At 43.0% G+C, this 19975-nt stretch overlaps 1 protein-coding gene across 1 annotated transcript; it reads right to left on the minus strand.

Moving 5' to 3' along the window:
- Nucleotides 1-5080: 5080 nt before the first annotated feature.
- rgs18 (regulator of G protein signaling 18) lies at nucleotides 5081-18886 on the minus strand. The gene is made up of 5 exons (XM_080440542.1): nucleotides 18708-18886; nucleotides 17516-17617; nucleotides 16967-17028; nucleotides 12330-12496; nucleotides 5081-6163 (listed from the first exon to the last, which is right to left on the minus strand). The coding sequence occupies exons 1-5, from the start codon at nucleotides 18827-18829 to the stop codon at nucleotides 5918-5920; spliced, it is 699 nt and encodes a 232-aa protein (XP_080296668.1). The 5' UTR covers nucleotides 18830-18886; the 3' UTR covers nucleotides 5081-5917.
- Between the last annotated feature and the right edge of the window lie 1089 nt (nucleotides 18887-19975).

Below are 19975 nucleotides of genomic sequence, written 5' to 3' on the forward strand. Positions count from 1 at the left end.
GTGCGCGCGCGAGCGAGCGTGCGTGCGTGCGTGCGTGCGTGCGTGTGTTTAATACTAAAAGTGTGAAAACATTAAAAAGCTACAATCCGCGACTTTTATTTCCATTTTCTCTATCCCCCGATGGACATAATGTAATTGCAACGATTAGGCTGGTCTACTCGGGAATGATGCGAGTCGGGAACGATACATGTTGGGAATTCCTACCGCAGCCATTTATGCAAAACCCGTTGTCACCTACCTGTTCTACCCATCTGTCTCTCTGTGCCCCTTTTACACCCATATATGGAGATTCCTGTATCTTGCTTGTCGGTGTCCCTTTTATGCCCATATATGGAGTTCCGTGTGAGGCATGCGCCAACTATGGAGTCCAGGCCAGCCTATTACATCAGTAGTACTACAGTATGATGACATCATACTGATGTTATCAGGGTATATACTCCATACATGGGAATTTGTGTATTTACCTCCGCTGATCCAACCGACTTCCCGCTCAGCACATCACTGCCTCGGTTCCTCGATGATACGAACGCCGTGTTTGAAGTCACTCGCTCACTCACTCACTCACTTCGTGAATTTATACAGAGATGTCCGATGGCGGAGCACCTAGTGTCCAATAGGCTCTATGCACAGCAGCCATATTGGAAAATAAATTGGGCCTGTTCCTTACTTCCTTCACAGGTCATACCAATGATGCTAATTAAGGTTGTGTTCCAACAGTCAGGGTGCTGATATTGTGCATGTTGGCTCACTGGAAACACTCTCAAAGTGGGGTCCAGGGACCCTCATGGTTCCTTGAGGGGGTTCCAAATGGCCCCTTACGGGTGTGTAACTCTGAGAGTGTACAAATGGAACCAAATGGACCCGTAAGAGTCCATTTGGTTCCATTTGAACTCTCTCAGAGTTATGGGGGTCCTTGAAATTAAAAAGTTTGAGACCCGCCGTGCTACAGGAAATGGAACAGAGCCTTCATTAGAATCATTGGTAACACCTGTGAAGGATGTAAGGGAGAGGCCCAATTTCTTTCCAATATGGCTGCTGTGCATAGAGCCTGTCCAGTGCCCCGTCCATAGACATATAAAGGTAGACGCCTCCTCTGGCTCTGAAGCGTCGGCACGGCGGGCGCGCTTCCGCTTCCTGGGCAAGGAAGCTTTTGTTCCTGGGGGACAGCTGGAAATTTCCGCGTGCGTCACAGAAGGGGGCGTTCAGTAGGCCAATGAGAGGCAGGTGGGGGCGGGACAACTAGATTCTGACAAGTCCTGGAAAAGACGTGCTGTGATTGGCCAGTGCCCGTTCCCCCCATTGCCGGGGGGGACGGGCACTGGCCAATCACAGCACGTATGGCGGCCACCATACCAAACAGGTTGCTCCAACGAACTGCAGAGGCCAATGAGGTATCTAGGTTTCTATATCTATGGCCCCGTCTGCTTCAAATAACCAGTAGGTGTCCTACCAGACACCAGGGTCTAAACATCTCAATGGAAGAGTAGGGAGACCACCTTTAATCACTGCACTAATTGCATTAAGATATTCTACCGTACTGATTGGTTCAAATAAAATGTTAATCATTAAGACAAGCCCCACATTTGTAGCTTTAATTTCACCACACTTATTCAAGGAATGAGGTTGGGGCACACTCATGTTTAATTTATGCTCCGTCATTATGTCGGTGGCTGAAAATAGCTGATCTACAAGCTCATCCGCGTTGTGAGCTTGTAGATCTGCTATTTGGAGTAACGCCATCGTTCGGCGAAGTGTGAATCAGGCTTCAGTGATCACTCACACGTTGAAATTAATACAAATTGTCTTTGTAAGAAATGTGGGGTGCGGTGCACACACTCTAATAGCATGAATAATTCTGTCCCGGAGTGGTGGTACTCGGTTCATGGGGTCTATTAATTTGTCTGTGGTTTGGAGAGTTCCAAATTCTTGCATTTCTACCCATGTGGGATAACTTTGCCAATATTATCTATCACATTTAATATTATTCATGTGAGATAATTGATGATACTAAGGAGCTTGATGCAAAAACCCTTTTTATAATACAATCTTTATTTCAATAATTATTCCACAGATTCTATTATGTACAATTTACAACAGCAAGCCCAAATACAGTACATGGTCATTACAAAAAAAAACATGAATTATTGAGTTACAGCAGTGGCACACACCGAAAAAACAATAACAAATGAGGATTTAGTTTCATATTAGTATTCAAAACAGGATATATTTGTTTCACTAGGAAAGGAATAATATTAATTGACACCAGAAATATATTATAATCTCTCCCCGGTACGTCTCATTAAAACGATGCAATAAGCCGGAGTCACTGTTTGCTGCAGGCTTTGTGCTGCAGCTGAGACCAGAGCAAACTGGTCTGGGGGTCATAGAATCATGAATCCGTTTTAATGGGGTATCATATTAAGTGCTGAAACACACATCACCATGATTAATGCTCTGCGCAGCTCTATCGCTGGACTGGGAGTCGAGGCAGCTGGATTCAGACAAACCTTTGAACCCAGCCACAGTAAGTAAGTGTTCTCACATGGACCGTGTGTTAAGTAAGAGCCGTTTCACACTCAGGTCCCGGGTGCGCACTCCAGACCGCTTGGCTAGTGTGAATGTAGCGAATCGACCCGCGAAACGGATCACCGTTCCGTTCCCGAAACCACCTCGGGAGGCAGTTTCGGATCCGGATCATGCGTTTTCGGGTACGGTAGCTGCAATGTGAAAGCAAGCGTACCGTTAGACGGAAGTGGCCCGCTATTTGGAATAGGTGACGGTATATAAACTCGACAAAAACAGCCAACAAAAACACGTCGCAGATCAATCCACAGGGGTTCAACCATGGCCGTAACATATCCACACCAAGCAGTAGCACAGCAGAGCAGTGCTCTCTGTAGGCTGGAATCCAACCGTTGCGGCATCCATCCGTTGGATGCCGCATGTGTTGGACGCCTGTATGTTGGATCATGCCGTCTGTCAGCGCAGCACCGGTTTGAAAAAAAGAAAAAAGACACACCGACATTCCATAGGCTAAATCAATGCATTTTGTGATCGCATCGCACAACTAATAGCCTACTAAAACTAACGGGGAATACCAGAAAATAATAATATTTTGACATACGGGAGAAACGGTTGGTGCGGATATTTAAATTGGATCTCTACTACATATCTTTGCTGTTAGGAAGAAACCCTGTATCCCATATTGCAACTTTTAATGCTTTTTCATCATAAATGAATGCCCTATTGTCATACAGTGTCACACAAAAGTAGCAAAAATAGCCAAGCTACAAGCTGAAAATGCGGTGCAATGCGACACATTGAGCTTGTTGATCCACTATTTTTGATATTACAATATAGAGCAGATAACCACACTGATCTTGCATTGGAAAATATAATTTTTATTTTAAATATGAACAAAGGCAGGAGATGCACGTCCCCACAGTTCTTTTTTACACACAGTGCTGGACCCACAAATCATAAATAAATAAAAATAAAAAGGTGAGTCTGCACATAAACTGCTCTAGTCTTTTTAAATTATAACCAAAGCTCTAAAGTTAACGTTTCTCCCATGTAGGGCTAATAAATTAATACATAAAATAAGGAGACTCTTTTTAAATAACCAAAAGTGAACTTTCTCTTATTATTATTATTACTTTAGAGACTATGGCAAGCGCGATCCTATCGCACACCTTCCTACATGACCAGCTATGGCTTTGCAGTCCAGAGGATGAGATTAAACAACAGACAGGCAGCGTTGCGGAATGCGTTTGTGTCAACTGTACTTGTACTTTTCTTCATAGAGAAAAAGAAGAGCACAGGGCGCATATATATATATATATATATATATATATATATATATATATATATATATATATCATTCAGTCCGACTTCACTGTAGGCTACTATAGTTGCCTTTTCATTTTGTACTTAAGCTGTCGTGAAAGTTTATAATATTTAGAGAAATTTAAAGTTTCAAATGCAAAAGTAGTAGTAGTTGTGAAGGTTAGTAAACTGTACATTTAGACTGAATGTTTCCTGTATCCTCATCTTGCGCTAATGCACACAAGTGTTTCACCAGGTTTTGAAACCCTATATTAATGCGAGCCCAGCACAAACATTGGCGCATAGTTGATGACGTCTGTGTCCACAGAAGAAACACTATGTGCATGCCGCCACCTATAGGATCGGGGGTATATATGCATGTGTTCTCTGGCGCGATTGGATCTTGGCCAATGTGAATGCAGGCCACTGAGGCCACCATTCGAACTGGGAAACGTTTTCAATGAAAACGGATCCAGTGAGAAACCGCCCTAAGGCAGTGGGTCTCAGCATGGGACCCCTCGGGGGGGGGGGGGGGGGCTTCCCAAAGGACCCTTACAGGTCGGTAACACATTTTGGTTCCGTTTGTAACACTCTCAGAGTCCTTGAAATTAAAACATTCGAGAACCACCTTGGCAAGGTATATAAGGCTGCAATTGTACTCCGTTGCACACAGTGTCATAGAGCGCTTGTAGATCGGTTATTTTTGGCGCGCTACACCGGCCCCTCAGGGCCCTACACTAGTGTATTTTCAGTTTTCTGTTATTGTGAGGAAAGCTTTCGCTGAAGATGGCCGATCGACAATGTTGTGAGCTTGACGATCTGCTATGTCCGGCGAACGCTTTCCCCCACAACACGGATGCCAGGGTTTAACTGGTTAACGGGGCAGGGGAGTTGGGATATCGCGTTCCGCGATAATGTCTAACGTACAAATATCATGGTGGTTTCCGGCATTCTGTACCTATACAGTATGACGAGGAGAATGGCTAATTCGTATATCTCACGTCCTACCCCGCGATTCGAAATAGGCTCTATCTTCAATACTTCCTTCACAGGTGTTACCAATGATACTAATGAAGGCTCTGTTCCAACAGAGTCTGTGCTGACATTGTGCATGTTGGCTCACTGGAAACACTTGAGGGGGTTCCAAATGGCCCCTTGCGGGTGTGTAACTCTGAGAGTGTACAAATGGAACCAAATGGACCCTTAAGACGGGTCCATTTGGTTCCATTTGTACACTCTCAGAGTTATGGGGGTCCTAGAAATTAAAAGGTTTGAGAACCACTGTGCTACACGAAATGGAACAGAGCCTTCATTAGTATCATTGGTAACACCTAGGAAGTAAGGAAGAGGCCCAATTTCTGTCCAATATGGTTGCTGTGCATAGAGCCTATTGGGTCTCCTTGCATGACAGTCCAAACTTCTTGGCGTGTGTGTATGAGCTTCAGGCAGTACTACTTGTCAGCCTTTTCTTTTTTTCCTTCCACCCGACACCAGGGTCTAATAAGGCCCTGACACATTGCGAGCGTCAGACGCGCGCGCCTTGTCAAACGCATTGTTTACGAGGGCTGCAGCCACACTGGAGGCGTCAATTGGAACGCGTCAGAACCTGTTTGTGCGTCTCTCAAAGATGGGTTCTATCTTGGAGCATCGACACGTGGCACACGCCATCCGAAATGAGTCAGAGCAACGCGAGAAGTTTATGATTTCTTGACGCGCATCGGTGATGCTTGCAGTCAGTGTGTCACGGCCTTACATTTCTCAACGGAAGAGTAGAGAGACCACCTCCAACCACTGCAGATGTTAACATACTCTACCAATACAGATAGGTTGAAATATCATTTGATTAATAAAAATACGCTTTATGCTAATATGCATCAAGTAGTCTGTATTATGTTTAAGTATTTTGTGTGTTTGTGCTGCATATTTGAAGGCATAAAAGTTTTTTTTGCATTAAACAGTGGTCTCCCACCTCATCTTTTTTTTTACTTATTTCATTGTTAGAATAGTTTTAAAAATGCATACATGGCTGCCACACAGCCTTCAGCTTCTCCCAGCCCTTTTGGTCATTACGACAGCTAAAGCTGCCTCTATACTACCGGCCTGACGTCTCCTCTCCCCTCTCGTTGAACACGCAGGAGCGCGACCTCCTGCGGAACATGGTGGAGCCCGCCGCCCTCCGCCGGGTTAGGCGCAGGTAGATGTCAGACTTGAGGAACCGGGGGTAGCAGTCCTTCATCATCAGGCTGTACACTTTGCTCTGGGCGGCGTCGAAGCAGCCGGCCGTGGGCTGGGCGTAGTTCTTCTGGATGGCCACCTTGGTGCAGTGGTCGATGTTCACCTGATGATGAGAGAGAGAGAGAGAGAGAGAGAGAGAGAGAGAGAGAGAGAGAGAGAGAGAGGGGACAACGCAACGGTCACGACCACGACAATGCAGCGGAGGATTCTGTTACTAATTATACCTGGCTGAATAGGCTCTATGCACAGCAGCCATATTGGAAAGAAATTGGGCCTCTTCCTTACTTCCTTCACAGGTGTTACCAATGATACAAATGAAGGCTCTGTTCAACAGAGTCAGGGTGCTGATATTGTGCATGTTGGCACACTGGAAACACTGGAAATCCAAATAGCCCCTTACGGGTGTGTAACTTTTAGAGTGTTCAAATGAAACCAAATGGACCTGTAAGAGTCCATTTGGTTCCATTTGTCCATCAACATGGCCTCGTTGGCACACCTAAAACACACCAATTATTAATTTCATTAGCTGCAGCTGTGTTGCTTTACGTCACAGTATGACCAAGTTCAGCCTAGAACTTGAAATGATTTTTAACCTTTAGATGGCAGCAAACTCATGTATCGAGGGCTTGGTTCCACTTTGATAGAAACATATTGTAATATCAACAAGAAACACTGTGAAACAGTTAAATGAACTGTCTAGTTTTGCAGACATGTCGACAATGGTAGCCATGGTTTGAGCCTAATTCTCAGGAACTAAAGCATTTTGGGCGTAGAATATGAAAAAATTCAATCTCTAAAATTAACATCCAATTCATTAAAAACTCAACTAATCCAACAAATCACAGATCAGTCAATTAATTTTTTAATTGCATTTAATTCAAAGATCGGCCCTCTAAAACATTTGCATTAGGGAAGCTATTTAAATAGCCGACAGCACCAAAAATATTCAACGCGGCCATGCAGTGATGAGATATTCATGTTTATTCAAAGCCACTACCCCTCCCCTCCGTGAAAGTCTGTATAATCTGCAATTTTACTGTCATTTGCATTTTGATCTTCTTGGAAATCGCTTGAGCTGGTGTGCGTTTTCGTGTCGCTGTAATAATAAGTTGCTTTGTGCTTTTTTTTTCATAGTCATGTGCGTGGGTGGCTGGCTGAGAACACATACTTCCACTTTCTGCAGCCACGTTCTGCAAAATCAACCTGTGGTCCAACGGTTACCTCCCTGAGAGACCCTGAGACTGCTTCACTGCATGGTGGTCAATGTGTGTGTGTGTGTGTGTGTGTGTGTGTGTGTGTGTGTGTGTGTGTGTGTGTGTGTGTGTGTGTGTGTGTGTGTCTGTGTGACTGTGTGACTGTGTGACTGTGTGTGTGTGTGTGTGTGTGTGTGTGTGTGTGTGTGTGTGTGTGTGTGTGTGTGTGTGTGTGTGTGTGTGTGTGCGCGTGTGGGGGTGTGTGTGGGGGGGTGTGTGTGCGTGCGTGCGTGTAAACTAAACGACTCGCCTCGCTTTGCTTTGCAGCAACCAACACAGCAACACCAGCACTCCGTGCAAGGCCAAAGTAGCCTAAAACAGTGGTGTTTTCCCTCATAATGTTCTTGTTTTGATCATAAGACCCTATAACTGAATGTCATTCTCCAGGTTTTCTTCAATATATGTATGACAGTGATTTACTATTGACACTATGGCACATAGTCCACTATGACAGTAGCCTCTGGAACCCATGCTTCTTTTTTACTATGACAGTGGTTCTCTAACTTTTCACTTTCAAGGACGCCCATAACTCTTGAGTGTGTATAAATGGTTCCATTCCTCATTTAGCTAGGGTAACCCCCCCTGGAAACCCATCAAGGACCCCCCGCAAGTCCCCAGACCCCACTTTGAGAACCATTGGCCTATACAGTACCTAAGCCGAAAAAAGCGGATCTACAAGCTCGCACCGCGACAAGTTACGAACTTGTAGACGGGCCGTTTTCCGGCTCACGCAACCGGTCGTACGACAAAGTATAGATGAAAGAATAGGCTCTATGCACAGCAGCCGTATTGGAAATAAATTGGGCCTCTTTCTTACTTCCTTCACAGCTCTTACCAATGATGCTAATTAAGGTTGTCTTCCAACAGTCGGGGTGCTAATATTGTGCATGTTGGCTCACTGAAAACACTCTCAAAGTGGGGTCCAACGACCCTCATGGTTCCTTGAGGGGGTTCCAAATGGCCCCTTACGGGTGTGTAACTCTGAGAGTGTACAAATGGAACCAAATGGACCCGTACACTCTCAGAGTTACGGGGGTCCTTGAAATTAAAAAGTTTGAAAACCACTGTGCTACACGAAATGGAACAGAGCCTTCATTAGAATCATTGGAAACACCTGTGGAAGGAAATAAGGGAGAGGCCCAATTTATTTTCCAATATGGCTGCTGTGCATAGAGCCTATTAAAAGGTCAGCCTGCTGGTGGTTAATGACCGTACAACTCATCCACAACCGCTGTTGTTCCTCCAGACAATAACACGTAATACTTCACCGACCCCGCGACGACAAATAGATAGCCCTGCTTTCTGTAGCTATAGTGCAGTTATCTGCCTTTTTTTTTTAACTTACATAATCAATATTACTTATGCAACAGCCTTTCATGCACTATCCTGGCCGTGTGCTCAGCACACCCATGACTGTCACCCTGGATAATGGTCATCATTTATCAGGACTATACACAGCCAAACCCTCGGTCTTAAGTGATCTCTCAGAGTATAAAAATGACCCGCGCGGGTCTCTTTTTCAGCACCAAGGATTTTAATGTACACTCCTACTACATTGATTGAACCCCTGTACTCAGCTGCTCATTACTTATACATTACTATTAACATCCATTTTACATTAGTTCTTCAATATTAACGATGTAATCTGTAACTTTTATGTCGTATATACCCAGGTTCTGAACCCGGGTGCCCCCCGTGCGCCCGAGCGGCAAAACTTCTACAGCTGAGCTCATACAGAGAGTCTGTTTTGAGCCGAGGAATGCGATTTTGAGCTTCATGCAACACACTACTTGTCAACCAGTAGTGGTCCGACCCGACCACAGGACAAATATGAAAACGTTTGAGAACCACTGCTAATATAGCAACATACGTTTTTTCCCCCCAAATTTTTTTTTAGAATTTAGAAGACATTTGCAGAATCCCCAGAAGCAAAGATTTGGGTTAAAAATGTTCGCTTTAAAAATATATATTCACCCTTGGTGGGGTTGGCGAAAGGGCCTACTCTGTGTGGAGTTTGCATGTTCTCCCCGTGTCTCCTAGGGTAGTTAATACCCTCACAAAAACATGCAGTGATCTTGGTCGCTATACTGCCTCCCCCATGACAGCTGGGGCGCCTGATGGAGGAGAAGGGAACTGGTTGGAATAACGTGTTCCTTCCACGCGCTACGTCCTACCGGGGAAACTCCCCCCTGTCAGGTGACAAGAAGGTCAGTTGGCTCTCATGCATTGAAGGAGGCATGAGCTCGGCACTGGGCTCCCTAGGCTGGTGGGGGGAGTGTAGCGCCCAGGATCACTTAGAAAATTGGCACCGGGTGAAAAAAGGGTTACAAAATCGCGGGATAAAACATTTAAAAGTAATACAAAAAATATATACTGTATATATATATATTCAAAGATTTGCGCCAAATTTTCAATTTTTTTCCAAAAAATTGCAGTTCTACAAGATCGTATAGCGCTTGGTGCCTTGCACTTGGTGCCTTGAATAGCCAATGAAATCTTGAACATGACACAAGATGCGTTCGCGGGTTAAATGAACACTGTGTTGTTTGGGGTCATAGAGGTGAAACAAAATGGTATCACATGGGGTATACTGCACAATGAAGTTCCCAGAGATACACTGGTCAGGTGACACACACACTCACAGAGATTTTTTGGAATTTGTATAATTTCTGAACTACCTGAAGGTGGCGCCATAGTCCTATCTAGTGTCCAATCACAGTAGGTGTCCTACCCGACACCATATCTCAATGGAAGATTAGGCAGACCACATCCAACCACTGCAGATGTATTAGCTATATTGTATTAACATACTCTACCATACAGATTTGATTTACTAAAATGTAAATATGGATGGCAGATTTAAAGGACGACTTCACCCATTTTTTCAACCTATCTTCATATAATAGATCCTCACTAATGCTCCTGATACAATTTTGTCATTGTTGTCTCCGCCAGGCCGAAAAGCATGGCGAGAGAGTGTGTTTTACCCCCTGTCCGTCCGTCCGTCAGTGTGTCCGTCCGTCCGTCCGTGTGTCCGTCCGTCCTGTCCGTGTGTTACCAGCTAATCTCCGGCACCGTTGGCCCGGTCGCTGCGAAACTGTGCACACACACTCCCTGGATGCAAATTCAGAACCTCTGCCATTTTTCACATGGGCCTGTTATAGCGCCACCAGGAGGCCGGTTTGTGCAAAACCCATTTTGTTATATTACTCCTACAGATTTTATCCAAACGTCATGCAAATCGGTACACAGTATCTCTATAGTCATGTGATCAACACGGATTTGTCCGATTTCCCATATTCCATCCTCATTGGCTAAGGTTGGCTTCCAAAGTTTGCAGGATTGGTCCGTTTTGAACAAAAAGCCTCAAACTATGCACGCAGCTTGCGATTTCCGTGAAATTTCACACGCACATTCCCACTAGGCCGAGGAAGAAATGCCACCCTTTTCACATTGGCCTATTATAGCGCCACCAGGAGGCCACAATAACGTACCTGACCTGGCGGAGACCTGTGCTCCGAGGAGCACTTTTTCTAGTTTTCTACTCAGTCTGTGTCTCATAGGAGGGCTGTGGACACTTCAGAAACCTGTCTACCAGTGACATCATTGTTGAGAAGGTTATTTTTTTCCTTCAATATTTCATATTTTTTTTACGTGAGAACAATGGCTTCCATTATAACATGCTAACTTTCCAGGAATAGAAAGCCTGTAGTTTCTATTAGCTTGGATTCCCCATCGATGATGTCACTGGTAAACTGTCCACAGCCCTCCTCTGAGACACAGACTGAATAGACAAAAATTGTGCCATATTATCATGAGCATTAGTGAGGATGAAGACAGGTTGAAAATGGGTGATGTCGTCCTTTAAGTGGTGGCCGTTTGCCTCGTAAGTAGGTTTGCGTGAATTTCTAGGCGTCTGCTGTCGTCACCCATCAACCACAAGCAGGTGTGAAAATCCTATTTGTGACGTGTTTGTGAATGTGATTCACACAGTGTGAACATGAGTGTGAATCACACTCATGTTGTACTAGCGTAGCTGGCACGGCCAGACTAATGTCACTGCGTAGATATTACTCTGGACTTACTGTGGAACCTGCTTTTCCGAGGGGCAAATTAAAAAAAATGCCTCTGGTGATAAACCCGTCCCATATGTGGTGAAAAGTAACTAAGTACATTTACTTAAGTACTGTACTTAAGTACAATTTTGAGGTATTTGTACTTGACTTGAGTATTTCCAATTTTCAGTACTTTTACTTCTACACTATACATCTCAGAGGCAAATATTGTACTTTTACTCCACTACAATTATTTGACAACTTTAGTTTCTAGTTACTTTTCAGATATAAATTATTATATTATAAAACATACGTTAACCACTTTAGCCCTATTTTATACCTAGGCTATTTGAAAATAGCCGATCTACAAGCTTGATGCGACGCGTTGTGAGCTTGTAGATCTGCTATTTTCGAACATTGTATTACTTTTACTTTTGGTACTTTAAGTACATTTTGGTGCCAATACTTTTGTACTTTTACTCGAGTAAATTTAGAGTATTTCTACATTGCAGTGTTGGTACTTTTACTTAAGTAAAGAGTTTGAGTACTTTTTCCACCACTGCATATTTGCATACTGGGCCCTGATTGGTCCCTCACAACTTCGGATGGGAGAGAAATACACAATCTCTATTGAGAGGGGCCAGACCTAATCTGCCAAGGGCATTTTTTGAGTGGTGCCAACCACTCCTACATTTGACCGTGTGTGTGTCTGTCTGTCCGTCCGTATGTTTGCGGACGGCCTCAACATGTTTGTGGACGGCCTCAACATGTTTGTGTCTGGCCTCAACAGCTGCAGCTGATTGCAACACAAAGATGCAACCAGTTACACTAATTCAACACAAACAGGAGTGCAACACATGCGCATAATGAACTCATCAAAGGCACCACTCACTTCACACTGGGTGTGATTTTTTTGTTTGTTGCAATGGCAGATTCGTCCGGAACCAGGCTAACGTTGTACCTCTTTGGGGGCGTCGGCCTCGATGAAAACGGCATACATCTGCTTGGCTTTGGAGAGCAGCTTGGTTTCCGAGTCGATGGTCTTGAAGTCTTCGCACGCCAGCCAGAACTCGATGTTCTCCTCGCTGAACTCCGTCCGGAGGAACTGAGAGAAGGTCTCCACGCCATCTGGATTGGACGTAAAAGGGAAGAGACAGATAACGTCACGGCCGGGCAAACGATACAGGAGCATCGGGTTCAATACCCCACCAGACTCACAATTTCTACTTAAGTCAAAGTATCAATAGGGGAGAACGGGGTAAGATGAGCCGCCGGGTAAGTTGAACCACCCCCTGTATCTTTAAAACTATACACATGAGTGGTCATGTGACCTTAAAATCAGGACACACCCATCATTTCTACCTGGCAGTGAAGGGGAGACACACATGGGCACTGTGGTAAGCATATTTTTACATATTTTTTACACTGTGCTGGTCAAAGTAAAATTTTTACTTTTCTGGTATAATGATGTTTATTTTAAAGCAAATGTACCCAGGCCTAAACTTATATATCATGCATGTTGGTGATATTCTTATGTATGAAACCATGTGAATCATTTAACTAAAGCTTAGCCTGAAGCATTAAGCTAGCCAGATTTGTCAAAATGGTGGCCATGGGGCAAGATGAACCAAATGCCTTGGGGTAAATTGAGCCAATTATCCTAATATGAATCACCATTCATATTTCTTATTATGTCTTTTCTTCTCAAATTATGCTGTATGACCTTTCATTTGGATTAATACACTCATTTAAGAGAAGTTTTCAATATTGTATTAACAATTGCAAATATTAAAAGGTTCTGAATAACAAACATTATCTAATTAGTTTTATATTGTTTACATACCATTAAGAACATAAATAAGACCATTTGCAAAAGGGAAATGTGTTATTAAATTATTGTTGATACGTGAATACATTATTTGTTCAAGTTTAAACTTGAAAATGCAAAATATCATATGGGTAAATTTACCCCTTGACTAGGATCAACTTACCCCTTATCTGGGGCAAATTGAACCACATGACCACTTTTTTTTGAGAACCCATATTTTTACAACCATTTGTCATAGATGCACACTCATTATTTCAATTGATGGAAGACATCTTGAAGTTTTAGTAGATGCTTAGATTTTACTTCCATCTCATTTTTCCTTGCCTAGAGGTCAACATAAGTCAAAAGTGGTTCATCTTACCCCGTTCTCCCCTACTGCAATGTAGAAATACTCTGTTACAAGTAAAAATGCCCGTGTTCAAAATGTTACTTGAGTAGAAGTACAAAAGTATTCGCATCAAAATATACTTAAAGTACCAAAAGTAAAAGTACTAAAATGTTTGAAAATAGCAGATCTACCATCTCACAACGCGTCGCGATGAGACGCGTTGTGAGCTTGTAGATCGGCTATTTTCAAATAGCCTATATATAAAACGGGGCTAAAGTGTTTAATGTATGTTTTATAATGTAATAATTTATATCTGCAAAGTAACTAGTAACTAAAGTTTTCAAATAATTGTAGTGGAGTAAAAGTACAATATTTGCCTCTGAGATGTAGTGGAGTAGAAGTAAAAGTATTAAACATTGGAAATACTCCAGCTAAGTAAAAGTACCTAAACATTTTTTTAATAGCAGAAATTAGACTGCAGAATAAAAGCTTAGCCTGTGGCCACTGCACAGACTGAACTGATCTGTGTTTTTAAATGGACTCTCCTTTACATACATTCATGACTCTTACATTATTATGCACATCAGACACTTTCTTTATGCACTTTATTCCACTCCTATGCTCTAATTCTCCATCTATCTTTTAACTGTATTGATAGGCCAGCACAACTAAGAATTTCACTGTTATACTTGTAATGTAGCCTGCCCCCAGCCAGTCTGATATCTGGCAAAGAGGGGAGGATTCAGAATCTCCGGAGAAAACATCCGTGGGCTCCTATAGGCTCTATGCACAGCAGCCATATTGTGAAGACATTCACAGGTGTTGCCAATGATACTAATGAAGGCTCTGTTCCATTCTGGTCAAACAGAGTCAGGGTGCTGATATCAGTGGGTCTAAAATTGTGGTCCAGGGACCCTCATGGTTCCTTGAGGGGGTTCTAAATGGCTCCATGCGGGTGTTTAACTCTAAGAGTGTACAAATGGAACCAAATGGACCAGTAAGGGTCCATTTGGTTCCATGTGTACACTCTCGGAGTTAAGGGGGTCGTGGAAATTGAAAAATCTGAGAACCACTGTGCTACACGGAATGGAACAGAGCCTTCATTAGTATCATTGGGAACACCTGCAGGAAGTGATAATATGGCTGCTCCTGCATAGAGCCTATTGGTTCACCGATCTGTGGTGCCCCCGCCCCGCTCCGCGCCCCTCCCCCAATGTGCAGCATTGAGAGCCCTGACGTCACAACATTTGGAGTGACGCCCACTGCACTCTGGTTGGTTGGGGAAATGAAAAGGTTGACTCCCACTTCCTATGCCAGAAATGTCAACAGCTTGGTCCAGGCTCTTATTTTTGAGCAAAACGCGAAGGAAATTAAAAGCCTGGAGATCGAGGCTACTTGTAATGTGATGTGGCAATAAAGTTTGATTCTGATTCTGATTCTAACACTGTCTATTATAGATATTACAGACTGTACTGATATTCACTAACGGCCCATAAAAATGGGTCTGTGACCCACAAATGGGTCCTGAGCCATTGTTTGGAAAACACTGCTCTATGGCGTGTTGATCAGCACTGCAAGAGGACCGCCTTGAAAACATATGATGCATCTCAAGGGGTAAAAGGATAATTCTTTTAACAGGTCGTTCATGAAAGTCCTTGCGGTCTTGTTTCCAATGAGAACCTGTGAGCAATTGGGGTTAAGAGTCTTGCTCAGGGACAAATTTCATATCATCGGCACATATGCTGGGATAGCCTGGAATCGAACCTGGGGCAACCAGGGCCAGCTGGTTCCCTAGGCGGGCTCACTAACCACTCAGCTATGGCCGCCCCCGGGTTTATCCTTGTCGACTAATAAACCACATGACCCCTAAGCATACCCAATTCTGGGGGCGAACATTCTGCAAAATTTTGACAGGTTGTGAGCTTGTAGATCGTCTATTTTCGATTCGATAGAGATTTGGTGCAGAGTGAAATAAAGACGGGAACTAATTTAGACCCTGGGGAACTCTAGTCAATGACATATTGGGTTTAAGTAGTTACATTTAAATAAAATGTCTTGCTTTCCCAGACAGACAGACAGACAGACAGACACGCTCATAACACACTATAGACTCTATAGGTAGTGGTACCCTTTCAACTGCCTCACACACTCACACAGTTATAGAGCTCCTATAATGTAACATGCTGTCAGCTAATTGTTCTACCCGAGTGAAACAGTCTCTAATCTCACAGGGTCTCTGTAGAGAGAGGATATTTCATATTTGAAGCCCTTTTAAGATAAATGTTGGCTAATTACAGCCGTACAGGAGAGTAAAACTAAGTTTGAGTAAAGTTTAATTAAAGAGTTTAGTTTCAATAAGTAGCTGAAAGACAAAACCCGAACGGATAAAAAGTGTGTATGAAATAAATAAATAAAAGAGGTTTAATAAAATGATAGGGGAAGTAGAAGTTTGCTATAGGGAGTATAGGGCTTGCACGACAAAGAGCGCACGGATGCATGTGCACTGTTCAGAGAAGAGAAAGAGAAAGAGGGAGAGTTTAGTAAGAGTTATTAAGGGGAAAATGTCAAATGGTTTGGTTCATCAGACAGGGTGTTCTCACTGAATATTGGAAAATGTGCTCAAGGATGGTAGGAATCCACGGAAGTGGAAAATTGAACTTGTGTTTTTGATGAGCTGGTCCCATCAATTTTTGTCTATCCGTCGGACTGCATGTGTTTGATATAGTCCAGGGGTCCTTGAGGGTTTTTTATAGGGTCCCCCGGGCAAAATGAGGAACAGTTTAGTTAACCCTATAAAAACTTCTCTCTCATGAGGGTCCCTGGCACAAAATATTTTCAGATGGGATGGGAGTCCGTAGCCAAATACATATTGATTTTAGGGGGTCTTTGACATGAAAACATTTGAGAGCCACAGTACTGTATGCAGGTTTCATTGAATAATGCCATCCTGTGCACACCCCAGCCGTCCACATGTGGCTGTTTTAGTCTTGTTTCTAGAGCGTGTTGTTTAGACTCCTAGACAGCTAGATTTTATACTTTCAAAAACATAAAATAGGGTTGTGCTGATCTACAAGCTCACAACGTAGCTATTTTTGCTGAATCACCTTCCCCCATTGTTTAAATGTGCTCACCTTCCCCCCCATAAACAAGTCTCCGATTACTGCAGATTTTCCAGCACAAAATAAAAATGTGGCAATGATGATGCTAAACACGGACATATGAGGAAGTTGAAGAGCTTCTGTGTTCCGTCTGCCATACAAACATGAAAAAGATGTAGTGAAACTGGTTTGTTGTTCCCTTAAACACCATCAGCACAACATAACAAACCATCAGCTTCCATTGCAAACGACTGTAGAATGCTTGACAGCGGAGCAAACCGCTCCGGACAGCTAGTGTGAGTGTGACACACGGCAAATGGAGAGATTTGAGGCTTCAATCTAACCTGAATCTTTTAGCAGTTCTTCAAAGGAGTCGCTCCATGTCAAAGCTGCCTCTGTTGAGATGCTGCAAAAAAAGCCAAAGAGATTTTGTGAGTCCATCCCCAGAGACATATCCCTTGCACACAACTTTCAATTCCCCTTTTTTCCTGCAGTCTGCAGTGATTCATGGAGTTTATAGCTATAGGATAATGACAGTAAACTGGCAGAAAAACAACAACATTGCGAGCAGTGTTTGGTACAAAAGTGGCAATACCACAATTTAGAAATACCTAGTGGTAAAAGTCCTGTATTCAAAATGTTACTTGAGTGAAAGTACAAAGTATTGGCAACAAAATATACTTAACGTACCAATAGCAAAAGTACTTAGAATAGGAAGAATAAAATAGGGGTCAAGTATTTGACTCTCAGATGCATGGAGTACAAGTATAAAGTATGGAAAAATTTAAAGTACCTCAAAAGTATACTTAAGCAACAATACTTGAGTAAATGCATTTAACTACTTTCCATCACTGACTGCGAGTACATAAAAAGAAAGTTGAACGTTGGCTCACTTGTTGGATGCTGTGTTTGTGGTTTTAACTGGACTGACGTTTTCATGAGAGCCCGACCTAGTGAGCAACAGGCTGAGTCGGCTCTTCCTGTCGCCTTTGTGCCTGTAACCCAATGGAAATGGAACGTTAATGCCTTCCATAGTGCATGTGCGGGCCTGTCTCTGCCACAGCGCTGTTTTCCAAGTCAATCAATAGACTGTTAACCCATTCCATCCGGGAACGCATCGGTGTCCTTTTAGATTATGAGCTTGTAGATCTGCTATTTTTGAAAAATCGTGAAAATGTGTGCAAATCTTTGAATATATCTTTTCTTAAAGCAAACTTTTTTTAACTCAAATCTTTGCCTCTGGGGATTCTACAAATGTCTTCTAAATCCTATGATTTTAAAAAAAAACTTACTTTGCTATAATATCAGTGGTTTTTCATGTCAAGGACCCCCAAAATGATATGTATTTGGCCACGGACCCCCATCTCAAAATATGCTGTTCCAAGGACAAAGATTTGAGTTACAAATGTTCGCCTCAAAAAATAAATTAAAAGATTTGCACACATTTTTCAAAACAAATTGCAGATCTACAAGCTCATAGCGCGGCACTCAGCGCCACGCTTTAAGCTTGTAGATCTGCTATTTTTTTAATATGAATATTTGAATTTGAATATTAATGAAGTATAGATTAATGGTTAAAGTGGTTAAAATCTAAAATGACAGATGCTTTCTCGGTCTTAATGGGTTAAAGAATTTCCAGTTGTGTGGAAGACATTTATAAAGTGGCAACCTTCAAAATAAGCCACTCTCGGCTTCTCCCTTTTAAAAAAAAAGGTCATCCGCAGGAGCAGCGATGGTAGCAGCACTGTGTTGATAAATAACAGACCCCAGAGAGGTGCAGCAAATAAATCACCTCAAACGACTTTCCGCTTTTGACTTTCCACAGGAGACACAAACGGCACAGACACACACAGCACTGTAAGGTTATGATTTGATTTGAGATTACACGGCCCCTTAGACAGAATAACCAAGTTACCGTCGGACATAGCAATGTGCTGCCTGGAATCTATTGCTTTAGAATTGCAAGAAATGTACAGTACAGTGAGAGTACTTGGCTGATTACCTTCTCCTCCTTCAATAGCGCGTAATATGTAATATTATCACAGAAAACTATTTGGAAATGATTCAAGTTTTGGAAATCCATACCTGGTCGTGTCGTCTTTCATTGTCGTTCTCTGCAAGTCCTCTGGACCGAGCACTTTGAAATACGCTTCCTCTTTTGAAGCCAAAAAGTTAAATTGAGGAAATAGAAATACCAGTGTCTCCATGCTGCTCTCTCTCTCTCTCTCGCTCTCTCTCTCTCTCTCTCTCTCTCTCTCTCTGACTTCTGCTTACGTGGAGGGAGGCCACAAATGCCACTCTATAAGGTCTTAACCCATCTAGACCGGGAACGCATCTGTGTCACTTTAGAGTTATTTGGCTATTCAAAAATAGCAGATCTACAAGCACCGAGTGCCGCGCTATGACAAATGTTCGCTTTAAAAATACATAATATTCAAAGATTTGCACAATTTTTTCACGATTTTGAAAAAAAAATGCAGATCTACAACCTCGTAGCGCGGCACTCGGTGCCGCGCTATGAGCTTGTAGATCTATTTTTGAATAGCCTCAAATAAATCTTAAAATGACACTGACGCGTTTGCCGGGTCTGAACGGGTTAACCCATCAATGGTTGAGCTGTCTCATCTTTTTACATAAGCTGCACGTTTCACATTTGATTTCTGCCATGCGTTCTGTCAACTTCCTGTCATGGGGAAACCACTTAGGTGTTTACTGAATCATCAGTGACAGAGAAACCCCATACACACGCACACACACACACACACACACCTCCCTCCCAGGTTTTAAACATCCTGTTGACTGCGTAGCTATTGGGGGGGTTTTCTAAAGAAATTCAGCTTCATCCATTTCCAGATACAGTGTTGGGTATTGGAGGTTTTGAACGTGGTGCCAGCCACGTTCAAAACCCAACACAGTGGGTTCTCAGACTTTGGCTGCGGATCCTCATCTGAAAAATATTTTGTGCCAGAGACCCCCATAAGAGGAAGATTTGTGGGGGCGCCCGCTGGCCTAGCAGTCCAGGTGCAAACCACATACGCTGGTAATCCAGCTTGACAGCGTGTCGCGGGTTCGAATCCCGATGACCATTGCTGTGTGTCATCCCCCCCCACCTCTCTCCCCATTTCCTGTCAGCCCACTATCCTATCAATAAAGGCAGAAAAAGCCCCAGAAAATATCTTGAAAAAGATTTGTGTTGAAAAATGTCAGATATTCCAAATACCTAAATATCATGTTGAGCTTATAGACCGGCTATTTTTGAATAGCCAAAGTATGTGATGCAATATAAACACATTTTGCTGGGGACCCCCTGGAACCCCTTCAAGGACCCCTGGGGATCCTTTCACTGTTATAAT

This window comes from Gymnoscopelus braueri (assembly GCF_963280865.1).
Source record: "Gymnoscopelus braueri genome assembly, chromosome: 10".
Taxonomy (NCBI): Eukaryota; Metazoa; Chordata; class Actinopteri; order Myctophiformes; family Myctophidae; genus Gymnoscopelus; species Gymnoscopelus braueri.